General features: G+C 41.0%; 1 protein-coding gene across 4 annotated transcripts in view; it reads right to left on the reverse strand.

Moving 5' to 3' along the window:
• Positions 1-6,357: 6,357 nt before the first annotated feature.
• IGSF11 (immunoglobulin superfamily member 11) overlaps positions 6,358-19,265 on the reverse strand; it is a 139,072-nt gene continuing 126,164 nt past the window's right edge. For 3 of the 4 annotated variants that reach the window (XM_060298102.1, XM_060298105.1, XM_060298104.1), the window contains 3 exons: positions 11,269-11,391; positions 10,313-10,463; positions 6,358-8,679 (listed from right to left, as the gene is read on the reverse strand). In XM_060298102.1, the coding sequence (XP_060154085.1) occupies positions 8,235-8,679; positions 10,313-10,463; positions 11,269-11,391 (719 nt within the window). In that variant the 3' untranslated portion in view covers positions 6,358-8,234. The remainder of the gene's footprint in view (positions 8,680-10,312; positions 10,464-11,268; positions 11,392-19,265) is intronic. The other variant, XM_060298103.1, reaches the window with a different exon arrangement.

Consider the following 19,265-nt stretch of genomic DNA (forward strand, 5'->3'; position numbering starts at 1 on the left):
TGGCAGGCGTAATCTTAACCACTGTGCCAACAGAGAAGCCCTATCTCTATTTTTTTTAATGTATTTATTTTATTTATTTAATTTTGGCTGCGTTGGGTCTTCGTTGATGCACATGGGCTTTCTCTAGTTGTGGCAAGTGGGGGCTACTTTTCGTTGTGGTGCGCGGGCTTCTCATTGCGGTGGCTTCTCTTGTTGTGGAGCACGGGCTCTAGAGAGCAGGCTCAGTAGTTGTGGTGCACAGGCTTAGTTGCTCCGCAGCACGTGGGATCTTCCCAGAGCAGGGCTCAAACTGGTGTCCCCTGCATTGGCAGGCGGATTCTTAACCATTGTGCCACCAGGGAAGTCCCTGTTATGTCTGTTTCATAGATGAATTTGAGCCTTTTTGAATTTTGTAACTTGTCCTATAAAATGGACAATTGCAATGCATCCATGTACATACACATGGACATATAAATTTGTCCAAGCCCAAAATGCAAAACTGCTGTAAATGTGATGAACTTGGGGAGCAGTGATGGATGGTATAGAAATGTAGCTTCAATGGAAATTTTTTTAGTCTAAATTATCTAGTTATCCAACCTGCCAAAATTAGTCAACTATCAACTGAACTCACAGTGTTAAATACACAGCAGGCACTCACACCTATTGCTTTAATACTTTTGTCTCTATCATTAATGTCTTATGATTAAGTCATAATTTTGTACCCTGCCTTTACCTAAAATAGGGACAAATACCTTATCCACAAGGGAGCTGTGAGGAAAAGCTATAAATAACTATATACACACAGAATTTACAAGCACCCTTTCTCTAGATTGCATTCATCTTCTCCACATTCTGCTGTGAGATTGAATATTATTTTACTAAACACAAGTTAGAGGGCTGTCTGAAAGAGGACCGTTAGAAGGCAAAACAACCAGGACCCCATACCTCTCCTCCAGACATGGGTTCACTCAGACAGGAGGACTGAAAAACATGGGTTTCTTCCAAATCACCGCATTTAGTATATTATCTCTACAGCTTTCCCAAAGAATACTGCATCTCTAGTATAAGAGCAAATGCCACCCAGGAAATTGGTACAATCATCTGCCCCTTGGATGAATGATTCTGATGCACCATTACTTTAGGAATTTACTGATATCTGACTACTACTTTTAATACCTGAGATTAAGAGACCAACCCTATATTTTCAGTTTCATCAAGTTAGCATATCCTTCAAGCATTTTCTCTGAGTGAAGCAATGTGCTAAGTGTTGTGATGACCACCAAGATCTAGAAGAGATCATACTGTCTGCCTGAACTTGTATATATATCCATTCATATACTTGTGATACTAAGTGTAATCATTTGCTGATTCCTCCTGTAATATGAGCTCAAGGACAGCTGTTGCTGCTTATTTTCTGTTTTTATTTCCAATACCTAGAACAGTGTTTAGCACATAGTAAGGGATCAAAAATGATTCTGGCAAGGCTTCCTTGGTGGCGCAGTGGTTGAGAGTCTGCCTGCCGATGCCAGGGACACGGGTTCGTACCCCGGTCCGGGAAGATCCCACATGCCGCGGAGCGGCTGGGCCCATGAGCCATGGCTGCTGAGCCTGCGCGTCCGGAGCCTGTGCTCCACAACGGGAGAGGCCACAACAGTGAGAGGCCCGCGTACCGCAAAAAAAAAAAAAAAAGATTCTAGCATAACTCAGTTTATAGTCCAGCAGAGGAGTTCAATCATGTATACAAATACAGGAATATAATACGGATTATGACAATTCCCTCAAAGTTAGTAAATGTTATATGGCTTGTGAGAAGAAGCAGTGACTTCTCACTAGACTGAAAAAGAGAATATTTATGGAAGACAGAGCATTTGAACTGGACTTGTGGTACAGGAAGATTTGGGTGGGGATAGGTGGAAGATGTAGAAAAAAATAAAGTAGGAAAAAGATAGAGGAAAAAAAGAAAAAAGAACAAGCTAATTCAAGAAAAGATAAACGGGCCTGGAGTAAAGTTTGCACGTAGAAGGCTAGCAGGAGTTGAGAATGGAAAGACAGTGAACCACTTCTGGAAGGAATGGAATGAGTCAAGCCAAGGAGTAAGAATTTTATTTAAAACACAATTGAGAATCCTCAAAGCTATCAAATAGTAGAGTACTATAAGATGTGTTTAACTGCTGATTATTTTCAAAAGGAAAGTTCCAGGATTTCTGGTTCCAGCCAAGATGGAATAGCCCCATTATAAGTCCTATTGTAAGACAGTCTTCCCTCTTACAATGAAAAAAACCTGGACATAACACAACACACAAGCACAGGAAGACTCTAAACAGTGGAAGGAAGACACGCTTCCTAGGGACCTTGGCAACCCCTAGTAGGGGAGCGGAGCCTGCACTCACACCCAGCACCAACGAAGTGGAAAGAGGTGGTACAGGTAGGGTAGTTGTCACTCCACTTCCTCCTCCCCCTCCCCCCAGTTTCAGCAGGCCCAGTGGGGAGGGGAGCCTCCACCCCACCTACCATTAACCAGTGAGGTGCACTCCAGCTCCCTCCCCACCTCCACTGATGTTGGTAGGGGCAGGGTGGAGTTGAGTTTCCGTTGCCCCCCTGCAGCAGCAAATGGTGCAAGTCAGCACTCTGCTTCCTCCCTCCTGGGTGTCAGCAGGCCCAGCAGGAGCTGAGCTTACACTTCCACTTGAAGGCAACAGCATGGTGTGCTCCACTTTCACCAAGAAGGGGAAATGGAGCTGAGGGGGAGCCATCCTTCTACACCCCCGCAACTGCAGAGAGACCATGTAAACACTCCACTTCTGCTGAGGTGGAGCCTAGCAGGCAACTAAACATATACACCCATCTGGTCCTTGTGCTACACCTCCACAAAGAGAACACCTGCTAAAAAATAAAATAAAATATTAAAAAGTTTCCAGAATCTCATAATGTAATATCCAAATTGTCCAAGAGAAAATTAAAAATCACTCATTACCCTAAGAACCAGGGAAATCACAACCTGAATGAGAAAATATCGTCAATAAATGCCAACATCAAGACGAATCAGAGAAGATTTTTAACACAGCTATAATAAAAATGTTTCAATAATTCTTCAGTAAGCAATTATGAATTCTTTTGAAACTAACTGAAAAACTAGAAAATCTTGGTAAAGAAATAGGAATGAAGTAATAACATATGCTACAACATGGACGAACCTAAAAAATATTATGGTAAGTAAATTAAGTCAGTCACACACACACAAAAACATACACATATTGTATGATACCATTTATATGAAATCTCCCAGAGTAGGCAAATCTATTGGAACAGAAAGTAGATCAGTGGTTACCTGGGGCTGAAGATGGCATGGAAAAAGGAGTGACTGTCAGTGGGTACAGGTTCTTTTTGGGGTGATGAAAAATGTCCTAAAATTAGATTTTGGTGATGACTGTGCAACTCTGTAAACATAATAAAAATTACTGATTTGTACGCTTTATATAAGTGAACTTTGTTATGTAAATTATATCTCAATATAATATAGGTTGAAATTTAAATTACTAATTAAATTTTCTTTAAAAAAGGAATCAAATGTAAGTTATCAAACTAAAAAGTACAGTGACTGAAATTAAAAACTTGCTGGATGGGCTCAACAGAAGAGAGGAAACAACAGAAAACAGAAATCAGTAAACTTGAGGACAGATGAACAGGATTTACTCTGAACAACAGAGAGAAAATAGACTGAAAAAATGAAGAGAGCCTCAGGAGCCAGTGGAACAATAACAAAAGATTCATCATCAGAGTCTCAGAAAGATTTGAGAAAGAGGGTGGGACCGGAAGAGTATTTTAAGAAATAATGGCTGAATACTTCCCAAATTTTTCAAGGGTTGAAAGAAAAGAACTGTCAACCATGAATACTATACCCAGTGAGGAATGAAAGGGAAATGAAGACATTTTTGGACAAAAGAAAACTAATAGAATTTTTTGCTAGCAGACCTACCCTTACAAATTGGTTAAAGGGAGTTCTTCAAACACAAAGGGAATGATAAAAAAAAAAAAAAAGGAATCTTGGACCAACAGGAAAAAAGAAAGAAAAACAAAAAAGCACATATATGGATGCATACAATAAATTTTTCATGAGTTTTTAAATTATGTTTCATGATTGAAACAAAAATTATACACTATCTTATCAAGATAAAGATATTTAAAAGTGGGGAAAGAAAAGGAATATATATGGAAGTAAGTTTTCACACTTCACTCAAAGTGGTAAAATCTTGATACAAGTAGACTGTGATATGTTATATATGCTTATTGTAATACCTAGAATAAACTTTTAAAAATATACAAAGTGATATACTCAAAAACACTGTAAATATATCAAGAAGAGATCCTAAAAACTGTTCAAGTAACCCACAATAAGGTAAGAAAAGAGAAATAAATAGGAAATAGAGGAGGAAAAAAACAGAAAACAAAAAAGAAAATAGCAGCTTTAAGCCCTAAACATATCAATAATTACCTTAAATGTAAATGGTCTAAATATACCAATTAAAAGACAGGTATTTACAAAGTGGACACAAAAATATAATCCAACAATGTGCTGTCTATAAGAAACTCCCTTCAAATACAATGACAGTAATGTATGTATGAGTATGCAGACATTAATTTTTTAAATGCAAGAGTGGTAAATTAATATCAGAGAAAGTAGACTTCAGAGCAAAAAAAAATTACTAGAAATAAAAAGGGACATTACATAATGGTTAAATACTTAGGGATAAATCCAACAAAATACGTACAGGATCTGTATCCTGCAAATTTCAAAATGCTGATGAAATAAATCAAAGAAGACCTAAGTAATAGAGACAAAACATGTTCATGGACTGGAAGACAATATAGTAAAGATGCCAGTTCTTCCCAAACTGATCTATAGGCTTAGTGCAATTCCTATTAAAACAGCAAGGTGTTTTGTTGGCATAGACCATCTTATTCCAAAATTTATATAGAAAGGGTACAGGACCTAGAATAGCTAAAATAATTTTGAAAAAGAAGAATAAAGTACGAGGAACCACTCTACTAGGTGTTAAATATTGTTAATTAGCTACAATGGTCAGCATAGTATTGGTGAAGGAACAGACACAAAAATCAGAGGAATAGCTAGAGAACTCAGAAAGAGACCCACACATATACGACTAAAATGATTTTTTCCAAAGGTGCTAAAGCAATTCACTGGAGGAAGAATAGACTTTTCAATAAGTACTGCTGGAGCCACTATACACTTGGGCATTTATCTCAGAGAAATGAAAACTTACGTTTACATAAAAACCTGCAAAAAATGTTCACAGCAGCTTTATGTGTAGTAGCCAAAAACTGGAAACAACTCAAATATCCTTCATACCCTTCAGTGGTAAATGGTTAAACAAACTGTGGTATATCTGTACCATGAATTCTACTCATCAATAAAAAGGAATGAACTATTGATACATGCAACTACTTGGATGAATCTCGAGAAAGTTATGCTGTGTGAGAAAAAGTCAATCCTCAAACGTTACATACTACATGATTCCACTCATATAGCATTCTTGAAATGACAAATTATAGAGATGGAGAAGAGATTAGGGATTATGGACTTGGGGAGGAAGGAGGTGGCTATGACTATAAAAGAATAACTCAAGGAATCCTGTGTCCTGAGTGTGGTGGTAGCCACACAAATCTACACAGGTGATAAAATTCCATAAAACTGATTCACATGTGCACGTGCGCGCACACACATACACACACACACACACACACAGCAGTGCATGTACAATGTTGAAATCTAATAAGGTGGATGGATTGTATCCATATCAGTATGTGACACTGTATAATAGTTATGCAAGATATTACCCTTTGGAAAAATTAGGTGAAGGGTATGTGGGAATCTCTATTATTTCTTATAAACTGCATGTAAATACATAATTATCTCAAATAAAAAGTTAAAGGAATGACCCAATATACATCAAGAGCTACAATCATGACCATAACTTTCTGAACTGAAACTTGGCAACTCCAGTTCAGAAATCATCATTTATCTACTCAATACCCATATTAGGCACTGTGCTAGGTGACAGAGATATAGGGTGAAGAAGATAGCCATGGATCCTGTCTTCATGAACTTCCAGATAAAGAAACATGAAAATGGCTCAGTGTATGAAAAGGATCATCACATCTTCAATCACACATGTGATAAATGGACTCAAATTTCTAATGATAAGAGTAGAGTTAAGTAATTTTTGGAATACTATATGCTCATTAAAATTATTATAAATACTATTTAACAGAATGGAAAATGTTTACAACATTAAGAGAACACTAAGTACAAAATCATATATTCATTAGTATATGACAATTAATGACAACTTGTTTTTATATGAATAAAACTTTTATTGAATTTTAGATAATTAGAAAGAATAAAGAAATGCAAGATAAATGCTTTCTAAACAACATCTGATAGTATCATCTTATCTGTCATGGCATTTTCACTCTTCTTTATAAAAAGTATAGACATTCATTTATTTAAATTTTTACAAAGTCAAGAACCGTCAAACGGAAAAAATAAGTAATGCTAAAGTAAATTCAGTTCTTCATCAATATTGGAATGATTGCAATGGTTAGGTTCTGAGCTTAGCCCTCTTGGAAAAATAGTGTATGCAGCAGCTGTTGGTTTCCATTATTCAAATAAGTCTGAAAACCAGAAGGCCACTTCCTGTGACGACTGTGCTTGCAGGAAAAGAGGGCAAAAGCATAGTGGGAAGAGGGAATGAGAGACTACATCGGGGAAAGAAAAGATGCTCTTATCCAATCCCGGGGTCAGCATCATAAATAATTTAGGAAACAAATCTGGGAAGAAATCATTTGTGTTGCTTAAAGTGTGATTAAGGCGAGAGAGTCACCGATACAAGCACAGCCAGATCTACAGAGCACAAATAGAGTGGAGAGTCTGCAAATTACCTGGTGAACTCCCAAGGCCAGGTAATTAATCACAAAGAATCTCTTTACAGTGGTGTAAAACGCATCTGGGCAAAGTTGCAACCCTGAGCTGCGACAAGAACAGGGCAGAGCCTCCCAGGAGCATATCTGAAGACATCCCTTTTGTCTCAGTTTTATCTCTTTTGCAAAAATAATCATTTTGAGAAAAACAAAAACAAAGCAACTCCTGCCCTCCCTGTAACAGCCCAGCAACCTCAACTTGTCAAACAAGGAGAAAGTTATCTACCCCAGTACAGAGGCATGGGGTGCTGCCCTCATTAAGAGTAACCTGGTGTGACAGCAAGGGAGACCTGGACGGCCCTGCTCTGAGAGGCTGCCAGGAATTCCCTTCCACCCTCCTCCCTGCTCCTGTGCTGCCTGCACGACCTAGGTCTTGCTGCCTGCCTGCCGGGCTCCACGAACAAGCGCACTGGACGTGGCGTTGACAGTAGTCTTTTCCTTCCTAACCCAATGCCTCTCTCGTATTTTTTTTTTTAAAAACAACAGTTTTCTTTTAAAAAATATTTTCCCAGGAAATAATGAACAGTAACTGTCATGGACCTATAACAGACCCTAGAAAAACATAGACAGGCAATAATCTGTCAATATAGCAATATTCCAAATATGAAATTCATGGTCCAGGAAGAGATAAATAAATAAATATGAAGGGGCTCCTCAAAGAAGTTTATAGTTTTCACCCATTCCTTACTGAATTCTGTTGGTGTAAAAAGTTTTGATTCTACGATACAAAAGCCAGCCCTGCTAGGACCAGTATTCGCCATTTATGCCATTCGGCCCCCTACATCAAGAGGGGACGGGGAAAGGCAGGATGTAACACAGGGTTGCTCAGTATGTTTCTAAAGACACCTATCTTTTTAAATAATTTCATTATTTAAACTCCATCTGGCACTTTAGTCTCTTGAAAAATTATTACGTTAGACATGAATTAAAAAATAAGCCCATCTGGACTGCAGTTTGGGTTTTTAATGCTATTCTGCTCTTCTACCTTTTTCCTTGGCTTGGCACATCTGTGAGATCCAGCGTTTTGAACAGAATCCTGGGACAGCTGGGGTAGGGGAACGAACAAGTCTTCATGCCGGAGCATTCCAGTTCATTTTACCAATCTTAGTGGCCGGGTCACAGCCCTGCCTCCTTCTTTGTGCTTTTTACTAGGATCATTGTCAGGAAAGTGTCTTTCCCAACACGCCACCACCCCGCCCCCCGCTGGAATGGGGGCTCCCTTTGCTTCTTCTCTGCACGCTCCATCTGCTTGCGTCCTAGACCAGGGAGCCAGCCCGACTCTGGGCTGGAACCATGACAGGGACAGCACCAATGCGCTCCAGGCTTGCTTGGCTGATGGTGTAGGAGTGTGTGTACTGAGCCCGGGGCTTCCTGCTGACTGAGCCATTGCTCCTGGACACGGCCTGCGGCGACGACCCTCTGTTGGCTGTCACTGCCAGGGTCTTCGGTGGGGCTGGGGCCAGATGGCTGCCGTTGGCATAGACGGATGGTATGTTGGCGTGGCCCGAGTGGAGGGAGAAGGACTGGCGCAAGTCACTGAAGTGGTCGAGCGACTGTGTGTTTCTGTGCACTTTGGGATTGTTGCTCCAGCAGCGGCTGTTATAGGTATTGGAAGAGGTAAACGTGTTGCTCTCTGAGGAGGACACCTCGGTGTGAAATGCTTTGGCAGAAGAAGGACATTTAGGTGGAAGATCATCCTCTCTGAAAACGAACAAAAATAAAGCTGTTGTTAGGATTTACTTGAGGTTTACCCTACCTACCTGCCCAGGACTCTGTCTTCCCATGTTCAGGTGAATATGTCTGTGAAATTCAAACCCTCAGGACAGACCACACTATCATGAAAGCAAACACGGCAGTCCTGGTGGCCTCGGCTTTGATATTCATTCCCTTTAAGACAATGCTTAGGAAAAATTCTCCCTCAGCTTCTCAGTCCCCAAGAGTAACCAAGAAAGTAGTATCAAATCTCTCAAAAACTGTGTCTTCCAATATAACTGAAAAATATATGTGTGTGTGTATGTATATGTGTGTGGGTGTGTGTGTGTGTATATATATATATATATTTCTTTTTTTTCTTCCCCTCTAAATAGGAAAATAGTCCATGAAGAAATCCACCGAACTAGCTGCTGTAAAGCTAGGAAACCAAACTACGGGTGTAGGAACTTCAAAAAACTATTAGAATTGGCCTGATTTTATTGCCTTTTGGGGTTTGAGAAATCACTGTGGTATGCTGATAAGAGGTTTTTCTCATTAATCTTACACTGGGATGAAATCTGTCCCTGCATAGGGTCCAAACCCTTAAGAATTATAAGAGGCTAAGAGAAGTCATTAAGTTAATTTAAGATGTTAACTAATTCAATTACCATTTTCTGAGTACCAGGCATTTTACTAGATGTTTCATGTGAGAAAAAGACAGCTCCTCTACCCAAGAAGCCTATGGTCAAATGAGGGTGACAATCAATGCGGGAACATCTGCAAGTCTTAAAGGTTGGACAAGGGCCTAAGTCAACTTATGTGAGGAGGTGATGCCTGGACTAGACTTAAACCAGACCAAGGAATGTACTGAAGAGATGGATGCAAAGGGAAGGAGTATATGGTCCAGGAACAAGGTGGAGGCTACAGGAAAGGCCCTGAGGCCTGAGAGAAGACAACAGACTGGAACACAAAGTGATCAGGGAAGTTGTGAGAGATAAAAGCAGGGAAGCAGGGAAGGGTCAGATTCTGAAGGGCTGTGTATGTCATGCTAAGTAGACTGGAGTCATTAAAGCATTTTCAATAAGGTTATTGATGTGATGCCATCTAAGACTGAGCCTGAACCCCCATATCTCCACAATACAGCAAGAGTCACCTTTCTTTCAAGATCATCTGACATTGTTTCCTTAAGATGTTCATATTCTTGACTGAACTGTTTTCAACCAAGCCATACTGCTTTGGTCTATCTGTACAGGTGCTGTGCTTTCTTGCTTTATGTTCGCATCATTTACAGATGCCAATATTAAACACATGTTCTAAACTCACTTTTCTACTATGGCAGCCACCTAACCCCACCCACCCTGAAGCTATGGGAGGAAACGGGGGAATTCTTCACTTGTGTCCTCCTAGTTGGGCACATGCTAGACTACCCTACCCACCTCCCGCCTTTCATGATCCAGTAAATAAAGCTGAGGAGTAAGTACCATGAGGAAGAGTGATATAACATACAAGAAACTATCATTTGGCCACTTTAACTACCTTGGTTAAAGTCATAAGATTAGCAAAGAAATCTTAGCTGCCAAAATGAATAGAAATACAGACACTGGCTATGCCAATGTCAGGATAAATTATCTGACACACAAACCTTATTTCATTAGGAATTTCTTCTTCCTCCTCCGCTTTATTTTTGCTTCTCCAGTAAAAGAATGCCCCTAAAATTAGTGCAATGCAAAAAATGATAATAACTGCACCAGTGCCAATGGCTCCAGCTATTAGTCCAATGCTCCTGGGCTGGGCTGCAAAATATATTTAAGGTATATTTAAAGAAAAAAAAGGAGAGAGAAAGAGAAATAGAATATGCTCACACAACTTCATAAACATAAAAGGCTACCAAAGAATTTTCTTAAAATGTGCAAAATTGCCCACTGTATTGTATCCATTTAAAGTTAAACCTCACTTAATTTTCTGTATCCCCAGTGGCTAGGACTAACACACAACAGGCTCACAAACATTTACTGAATAAATGAGCAATTCGTTCAATAAACGAACAGCTGTAGGAGAGCCACAACCAGGTCAGAGCAGGAAAAAGACCGTACCTGACTACTTGCCTGACCTGCCCCAAATGAACCTGGCAAGCAGCAGGATAACTTGCTACTTCATCACAGCCAGATCATTCCCTTTTGCAGCTGGAATTCAAACAACCCAGAATTCTCAACTAAAGAGAAGATTTCTGCACTGCTTATGTATGACCTGGGCACCCAACATTTAAGCAGATACAAGGGATTAGGAAAAAATACAAGAAGGTCTTGCCATGACTGTAAGATCATAACAAATTTTTAATATGTCTATAGCACTATATAATCAAACTGATCTGATTCTAATGATCCTGGGAAGACATTTTATCATAAAGAAGAAGTCATATTGCTGAGGCTGAGAAGTATACTAACACATCTATTAAATATCTTCAGTAATGATTAAAATCAAAAGAATTTCTATTTAATCGTCAAACAACCTCTAAACAAGCAGAACTTTTCATTCCCTAGTTTAACAAAGATCTTGGCATTCAGACCCAGAGTGGACATCAGAATTTTATATACTTACGAGAAATAACCTGGAGATCCAAAAGACAGGTGCTGGTCCCAATGGCATTAGAAGCCACGCACTGGTACAAACCTGATGACAGGGCGCTGATGTTCCGGATGGTGACTGTTCCCTGGACCTGGTCTGTCACAAAAGTAACAGTCAAGTGAGGATTTAGGAAAGAAAATAAGAAAACCAAAGAAATCAGCAGAAGACTATAAAAAGAGATAAACAGTGAAGAGCAATCAATACCTTTTTTTGGAGAGATGTTTTTGGTTCATGAAGGTTAAAGACTAAAATAATAACATACGTTAAAGACCAGGAGCTATAGAGGCCTGTCCTAAATAAGGGCAGTCTTAGAACTTAATCTGCAGATTAGTGTGAGGTCCTAAAGGTGAGCAGCCTTCCCTGAGGAAATGTTGGCTAATGCCTATTTTAGAGAATTTATGATCAGAAACACCAAATTTTAATTCTGAGGAAATGCAATAACATACAAAGTTAAACTCATTATAATAATGTCTGCTTCATACTTGATGGAAAACATATCCTCTCTGTGCTCAAGGGTGTAGACTGCTACTCCCTTCCAACAACCACGATAACCATTTGTGTAAGTCCAGCTCCTCCAAGGAGTGGACACCAAGACAAGCAGGAGGTTTACTGGAGGAAATGGCAGTAAGGGAAATGGAGAGGAACCTGGAGGAAGCAAGGAGAGGCTCAGACTGCAGTACAGGTCTGGCCCCCGTGAAGGGGAGAGGGAAGGAAGGAGGCAGCGTCTCAGACTGCAACACAGCCTTATGGAAGTTTCCACCAGGCTGATGGGGAGTCCTTGAGCCAAGGTCACCTGTTAAAGGCATCTTAGACTTTGCAGGAATGGGCCTGCATTAGCAGCCCCACTGTGCCCAGTGACTGGCTGGGAGCTGCCCAGGCAAAGCATGGCCTGGGTGCGAAGCAGTGGTGGATGCTGCGGGAAGCCACTGGGGCTGTCAGTCAATTACGTTCCCACAGCAGGAGATCTGAGCCATGCCTTTCCCAGGTGACCACACTGATATGACCAAGAAATATTGCAGTGGTTCACATTTTAGTAACTTATCAACATTAGGATAGTTGATTTATTCCTTACAAACAAAACACAAATGACTTACAGTGATAATAAAACCTAAGTTAATAGTTATTACTACGTGCCAAGCACTGGCTAAGCTTTTACACGTATGATCTCAATCTTTACACTAACTCTTAGCGGTATTGTTATCATCAATCCCATTGAACAGATAAGGAAACCGAGGCTTTACATGAGTGAAGATTACACAGCTGGGCAACAGGAAATGAACGGAGGGCTGTCCAACCTCTAAGCTCAGGCTGCACTGCGGTCTCCCTCAGGCAGTGCACAACTCTTCCAGCCACTCACCGCTCAAAAAGAGCAGCAAATCAGGAAAAGCCTCCTGGTGGCACAAAGTCCACATACTCCTAGGGCAACACCCGGAGCTATCTCTACCCTGTGCTGACAACTTTTACATGAAACTAAGATTTAGTCACCTAGTTTCTTCTGGTAACCTTCATTTCTATTTAGATCAAAGGCAGAAGCAGAGTCATTTAACCAATAAATATTTATTGAGCACCTTTCTGTGTGCTGGATAATTTTTGAGGATGGTTATATCATGATGAACAAGACACACACCCAGCCCTGTACCTTAAAGAGACAAGTAGGTGAGAAATCACAATAAGTGGGGTAAGCGCCATCACTAGAGGATACAGGGTGCTTAAGAGGGGCATCTAGTGAGGATGAGCAAATTCTGAAAGACCCCCAGGCAGCAACCGCCCTCAGGGTTATCTCCCTGCCTTCTAACATTATATAGTGGGTAATGTTAACAAATGACTCATCAAACACACACTGAAATTAACTTCAATATACAGGCCAGGGAAGGGAGGGTTGGGTTTTTTTTTTTGCCTTTGTTTTTTAATGGGAGCATTTAAATGGTCGAACCCATACTATATGGATATCTTACTGACTTATACTTATGTCTTACTTGGACATTTGAATTGTACTGTACACACCCAAGTCAATATACTTGGTAGTTATTTGGTTCACACTTGTGTGTTATTTCCTTTTCCTTAAAAACAAACAACTCTCATGGCTACCAATGTATGAGGCTTTTCAGTGAATTCACTCAGATAATTGGGTCCGTCTGGAGGGAAACTGTTTTCTCCTCCTCCGTGTTCTATCTGATTTCCCGTGCTCTCCTTAACCATCCCTCCTATGTGCTCCCCAGCACCCTGTAATCCCTAGTGCTGGAACTTACCCCATTATTATAATTTCTTGCCTACTTGTCTCATTAAGATAAGGGACTCTTGTTTGACTTGTTCTCACTGTATCATCATCCTCAGAAATTACCCAGCACACAGAAAGGTGCTCAATAAATAAATAAATGGGCTATCTTCTTGAGTGTCTATTGTGTACCACATACACTGCACTAAGAGCGTTACATGTCTCATTTAATCTTACAAACCTTAAGTTTTATATTCCCTACTTTTCAAAGATGAAAAAGCTCAGAGAAGCTATGCCATTGGTCCAAGATCACACAGTACACAAGTAGCAGCACAAAAAATCAGGTCTGTCATGTCCAAAGCTCATAACCACCATACACACACTTGACTTTCTTGTAAGGTATTTAAAACCACAATATTCTGTGGGATGCATCTGTAGGATATTTCCTAACCTTGCAATCAATGTCCCAATGCTATGAGTATTAAACTAAGCCATCTGTCTAACTCCACCTTCAATACGTTAGCAAATGTCATCATGCAAGAAAACCATAATCTCTGGGCAACTAACCCCACAATTTCACACACTGTGTTGTTGTTTTCCTAAATCCTGAAATTCTAGAAATTTGATCAGCTCACACCAAATCAGTGATTTTGTTGACACTTCCAGAGAGAGAATTTGGGAAATTTTTAACAGCTGATCTAAGCAGCATTCTGGCACGCAGAAAGAGGTAAACTGTAAAGATTCTAAAATAAAATAAAATGACAACTTCAAAGAAAAGGTGAAGTCACTGTTCTTTCCTCCTCAGTGAGGCTGACACACCACGCCGGAGTGAACTCAGAACGTAATCAGAGAATGGGACAGACACATGAGTAAGACAGGTCTAACCAGAAGCAGAAGAGGGCTGCTGAGGTAGTCAAGGCAACAACGCACCTCTGCAGCCAGCACCTGACTGCTCCCTGCCACGGGCACAGGGCCCTTTCTGAAATGAAATGGGCTCATTCCTCAATCTGTCACTTCACTTGGCCTGCTCTGGAGCAGAGTAATTTGTTGAAATGAAGTTAGAGAATAAATATTCTTTAGATCTTCTTTGTTTTAAAGAATAGGGGAAGTTCAACAGTGTAGAACTGCAGTTTGGAAAGCAACAAATTGCATCACACCCCAGTTCACAGCAATACTGTATCCCACACAAGCTGTGTACCTGGACCAGAAGCCCTACAGAATTTAGAGAGAAATAAATATAAGTGCACATTTCCACTTCCATCCTTTCTCCTTAGCTCCAGAACCACTTCTCTGCTGCCTAGTAGACGGTGCACTGGCTAAGAACATGTGTTCTAGACTCAGGCAGCCTGGGGCGGAACCTGCTCTACCACCTGCTAGCTAGGTGGTCATGAATGTGCTACCTCTTCTGCATCTATGTTTTTGATTCCTCATGTGTGACATGGAACTGCCAACATGCTTCTACATCACAGGCTACTGTGAGGACTGAGTGAGATAATGCATAGTGCCTGGCAAGGCTTCCATGTTGGAATTCCCTCTTGGCATCACTTGGGAAATTTGTATCTTTTTCAGATTCATAAGAAAAATCAAGAAATTGGGAAAATGTTGAATGTCTCCAAATTCCAATAAATATTAATACTTAGGCTTTGAGGTTGAGAGATCAGACTTCCAAAATCAAATTACTCTATATTTTATATGATTTATGCATTTTTATAATAATAATGCATGATCATAATAATAAACAGTGAGTCATCTCTTATATAAAAATTTCAGAAGTACTCTGTAGAAGAAAATAATGAATACATGGTTTATTGTTATTTGAACCAATATATTATAACATACTATATGTTTCAAAAATATGTAAAAAATTATCTCAACCAGATACAAACATTTGATGATAAAAAATAGTAAAAATGGGAACATTAACACAAAATAAATGCCAAAATAAAACCTATTTTAAAATTCAAAGATAATATCACAAATACTAAATTTTTTTTTTTTTTTTTTTTTGCGGTATGCAGGCCTCTCTCACTGTTGTGGCCTCTCCCGTTGCGGAGCACAGGCTCCGGACGCGCAGGCTCAGAGGCCATGGCTCACGGGCCTAGCTGCTCCACGGCACGTGGGATCCTCCCGGACCGGGGCACGAACCCATGTCCCCTGCAATGGCAGGCGGACTCTCAACCACTGCGCCACCAGGGAAGCCCACAAATACTTAATATTTAAACTCTGTCATTCTAAAAGAAAATTTAAAAACACTATACAGCATTAAGTATCCAACAGTCTTGATCTTTGTTTCATGCCAAATTTTCCAGACATGGAAAGAAAATTTTATTTCCTTTCTGTGTTGATGTTGGTTGAATTAGGATGGAGATGGACAGAGGAGACAGAGAGAACCTGTCCCCATTAAGAGAACATCCTAAGCACCTCTGACGCACACGTGAAGACACACACTGCTTCATATTAGTTCATCTCCTTTATTTAACAGTGAAAATACTCTGCCTTTTTGCCCTGATTTTCATTTTGTCATTGAAATAGGTATTACTTTTGCCAATTCAGATTTTAAATCCATTTCTGATTTCATGTCAGTGTATTCTACAGCAACATTTCCATCTACTTCTCTTTGCATTTCTGCTATTATTTTCAAAGAACTGTAATCTACAGCAAATACTCAAACACTAGAAAACACCAGTGGACATTACTGGGCAATATTTGAATAATGCAAGATTTATATCTCCTTGGTATTAATAACACTGCATAGAATCACACATCAAAATACTAAGCTAAGGATTTATTTTACTTTTAAATCTGTTATTTATTGGAATACCACTCATGGCATTTGTATAAAATATAATGGCTCATCACTGGCAACAGACGGGTCAGGAACACACACTTACAACATGGCAACAGCTACAATTAAGACTAACTGATTAGCTTGTGACTACTTTTCTCCTACATATTTCGGTCTAGGTTCCCAGAAATGCTGACTCTGAGCAGTCTTGCTTTTAACTTGACATCAGTAGATTCTTTCAGATCAAGATGTCTCTATGTTGATTGTTAAGATTTAATTATCAAAGGAGAATGGTGTTTAGTGCTCAAGAAACATCACCTGTTACCATTATCATTATTTCAGTCCCCATCTAGAGGTCTCAGAGGACCACTACCTCACTGCTTCCCTCAAGCAAAACTCTAAGTATATCTTCTCTGAGTTAATAGTTACTGTTCATTCAATAGCTTAAGACAGAAATCTCAGTTAACTTTGACTCTTCTCTGAGTCCCAGTGTATCATCAAGCTCCATGTCTTGTTGATTTCTGCCTTCCATCTTTCTCGAATCCCACCCTGCCTCTATCCATTCTCCATCCTGATGAGCAGGTCCTTAGTTCAGGCCCTCTTCATTTCTTTTTTTTTTTTTTTTTTTGCGGTACGCAGGCCTCTCACTGCTGTGGCCTCTCCTGTTGCAGAGCACAGGCTCCGGACGCGCAGGCTCAGCGGCCATGGCTCACGGGCCCAGCCGCTCTGCGGCACGTGGGATCCTCCCGGACCGGGGCACGAACCCGTGTCCCCTGCATCGGTAGGTGGACCCTCAACCACTGCGCCACCAGGGAAGCCCCCTCCTCAGTTCTTGATGGAGCTATGATCAAAGCCTCCCATCTGTGACCTGGCTGCCAATCTCTCATCCTGTTTGCTGAGGCTGTTTCTAAAATGCAGATCCAGGTATCTTCTCTGGCTTTATAAAAAGGCCAGTCAATATCCACAGTCTCAAGGACAACACCCAAATTCTTTCAATGCTATACAATGACTTTCACAATCTGGACCTGAACTTGCCAACCTCCTCTCTGGTCAAACCTTCATGAATCTTTATGTCAGGTCATGAATCTTTATTCACGATCAAAGGTCAAACCTTTGTGAATCTTTAATCATAATTCTTCTCACTTTAAAATGTCAAAATTTTTAGTGTGTGTGGGATCAAGATGGTAGAGTAGGAGGACTGGGCTCATCTCCCTCATGAATACATCAAAGCTGCAACTATACAGAGAACAAATCTCACTGAAATCAACCTGGGGACCAGCAGGATGGCTCTTCTGCAACCAAGGCTGTAAAGGAAGATCCACACAGAGTCTGGTAGTAAGGGAGGAGAAGCGATCTGGTTGGGACCCCCACCTCTGGAGGGGGACACAGAAGAGGAGGGGATATCACAGGCTCGAGGATGCTCCCTGGGGAGCGAGGGGTCTGAGCCACATATTAGGCAGCCCAGCCCTGGGGTCCAGCACTAGGAAGACAAGCCCCCTTGGTGGTCTGAAAACCAACGTGGCTTACTGGAGGGCTGTAAGAAACCAAGACTACACTCTTGAAGAGTACATGCACAGACCTGCTTGCTGCCAGTCGCAGCACAGAAGCAGCAGACTGGAAACTGTGTGGAGCTCTGCCCAGCCTGCCAGGACCACCCTGGCATGCCCCCATCCGGCAATGGCAACCTGCTCCAGCCGCTCTTGTTCCAAATCTGCTCTCCACTAAGGTGGAGGCTGCTGTTGCCAACAAGTGTGCACACACTTTGAGAGAAGAGAACTTGGTCTGACCCCAGCCCTGCCTCTGACCAGAGCAAAGGCAGCCATGGCCAGTGCACGCTTTGGTGCACACTCTCAGAAGGGTGAATGGCTAACTCCAGGGCAGAAACAGCCATCCCCTGAGCACGTGTCTCTGCACATACTGGGGAGGGAGCCAGCCCAGCAGTGTGGAACCAACCCCTCTGGCCCCGACCTAGCCTCTAACCCAGGTGCACACACTGGGGAAAAAGTGAAAGCAGCATAGAAGTACAACCCCAAATCCTCAGGTCCTGGCCATACCCCAAACCAAGGTTCAGAATGTCATCACACCTGGGAGAAATCCAATTCCCTCAGAGGTCCTGCTCCAACCCCTATGTCCCCAATCCCACCCCCTCATAGGGTGGTGATGGCCACTGAGCACAGGAGAAGCTCCAACTCACACCTGGCTCCAGCTCTAGCCCCTCCATCTCCAGCCCTACCACCCATCAAGGTGGTAGCTGCCAGCACACCCCAGGTGAAGACACAGCCCATGCTCATTTCAGATCCAGTTCTCCCACCAAAGCCCCTGGGCACATGCAGACTGCATAGGGACATTCCCACACAAGGACACACCTTCAAGACTGGGAAAGGTAACTGTTTCACCTAATTTCACAGAGTCAGAGCAAGTTAAACAAAATAAGAAGAGGAAGGAATATGTTTCAAACAAAAAACAAAAACAAAAAACCTTGACAAAACCCTAATAAAACAGAGATAAGTAATTTACCTGATAAACAGTTTGAAGCAATGGTAATGAGAATAACAACTGAACTTGGGAAAATAATACATGAACACAGTGAGAACTTTAATAGAGAACTAGAAAACATAAAAAAGAACCAGACACAGCAGAAGAATATAGTAAGTGAAATGAAAAATACAGTAGAGGGAATTAACAGCAGATAAAGTGATACAGAAGAATGCACAAGTGATCTGAAAGATAGAATAATGGAAATCACCCAATCAGAACAGCAAAAAGAAAAACAGATCTAAAAAATGAGAATAGTTTAAAGGACCTCGAGGACAACATAGGTGTACTAACATTTGCATTATAGGAGTCCTAGAAAGAGAAGAGAGAGAGAGAAAGAAGTAGAAAATGTATTCGATGAAATTATGGTTGAAAACTTCCTGAACTTGAAAAAGGAAACAGATATACAGGTCCAGGAAGCACAGAGAGTCCCAA

The sequence above is a fragment of the Globicephala melas genome, chromosome 4 (assembly GCF_963455315.2).
Source record: "Globicephala melas chromosome 4, mGloMel1.2, whole genome shotgun sequence".
Classification (NCBI taxonomy): Eukaryota; Metazoa; Chordata; class Mammalia; order Artiodactyla; family Delphinidae; genus Globicephala; species Globicephala melas.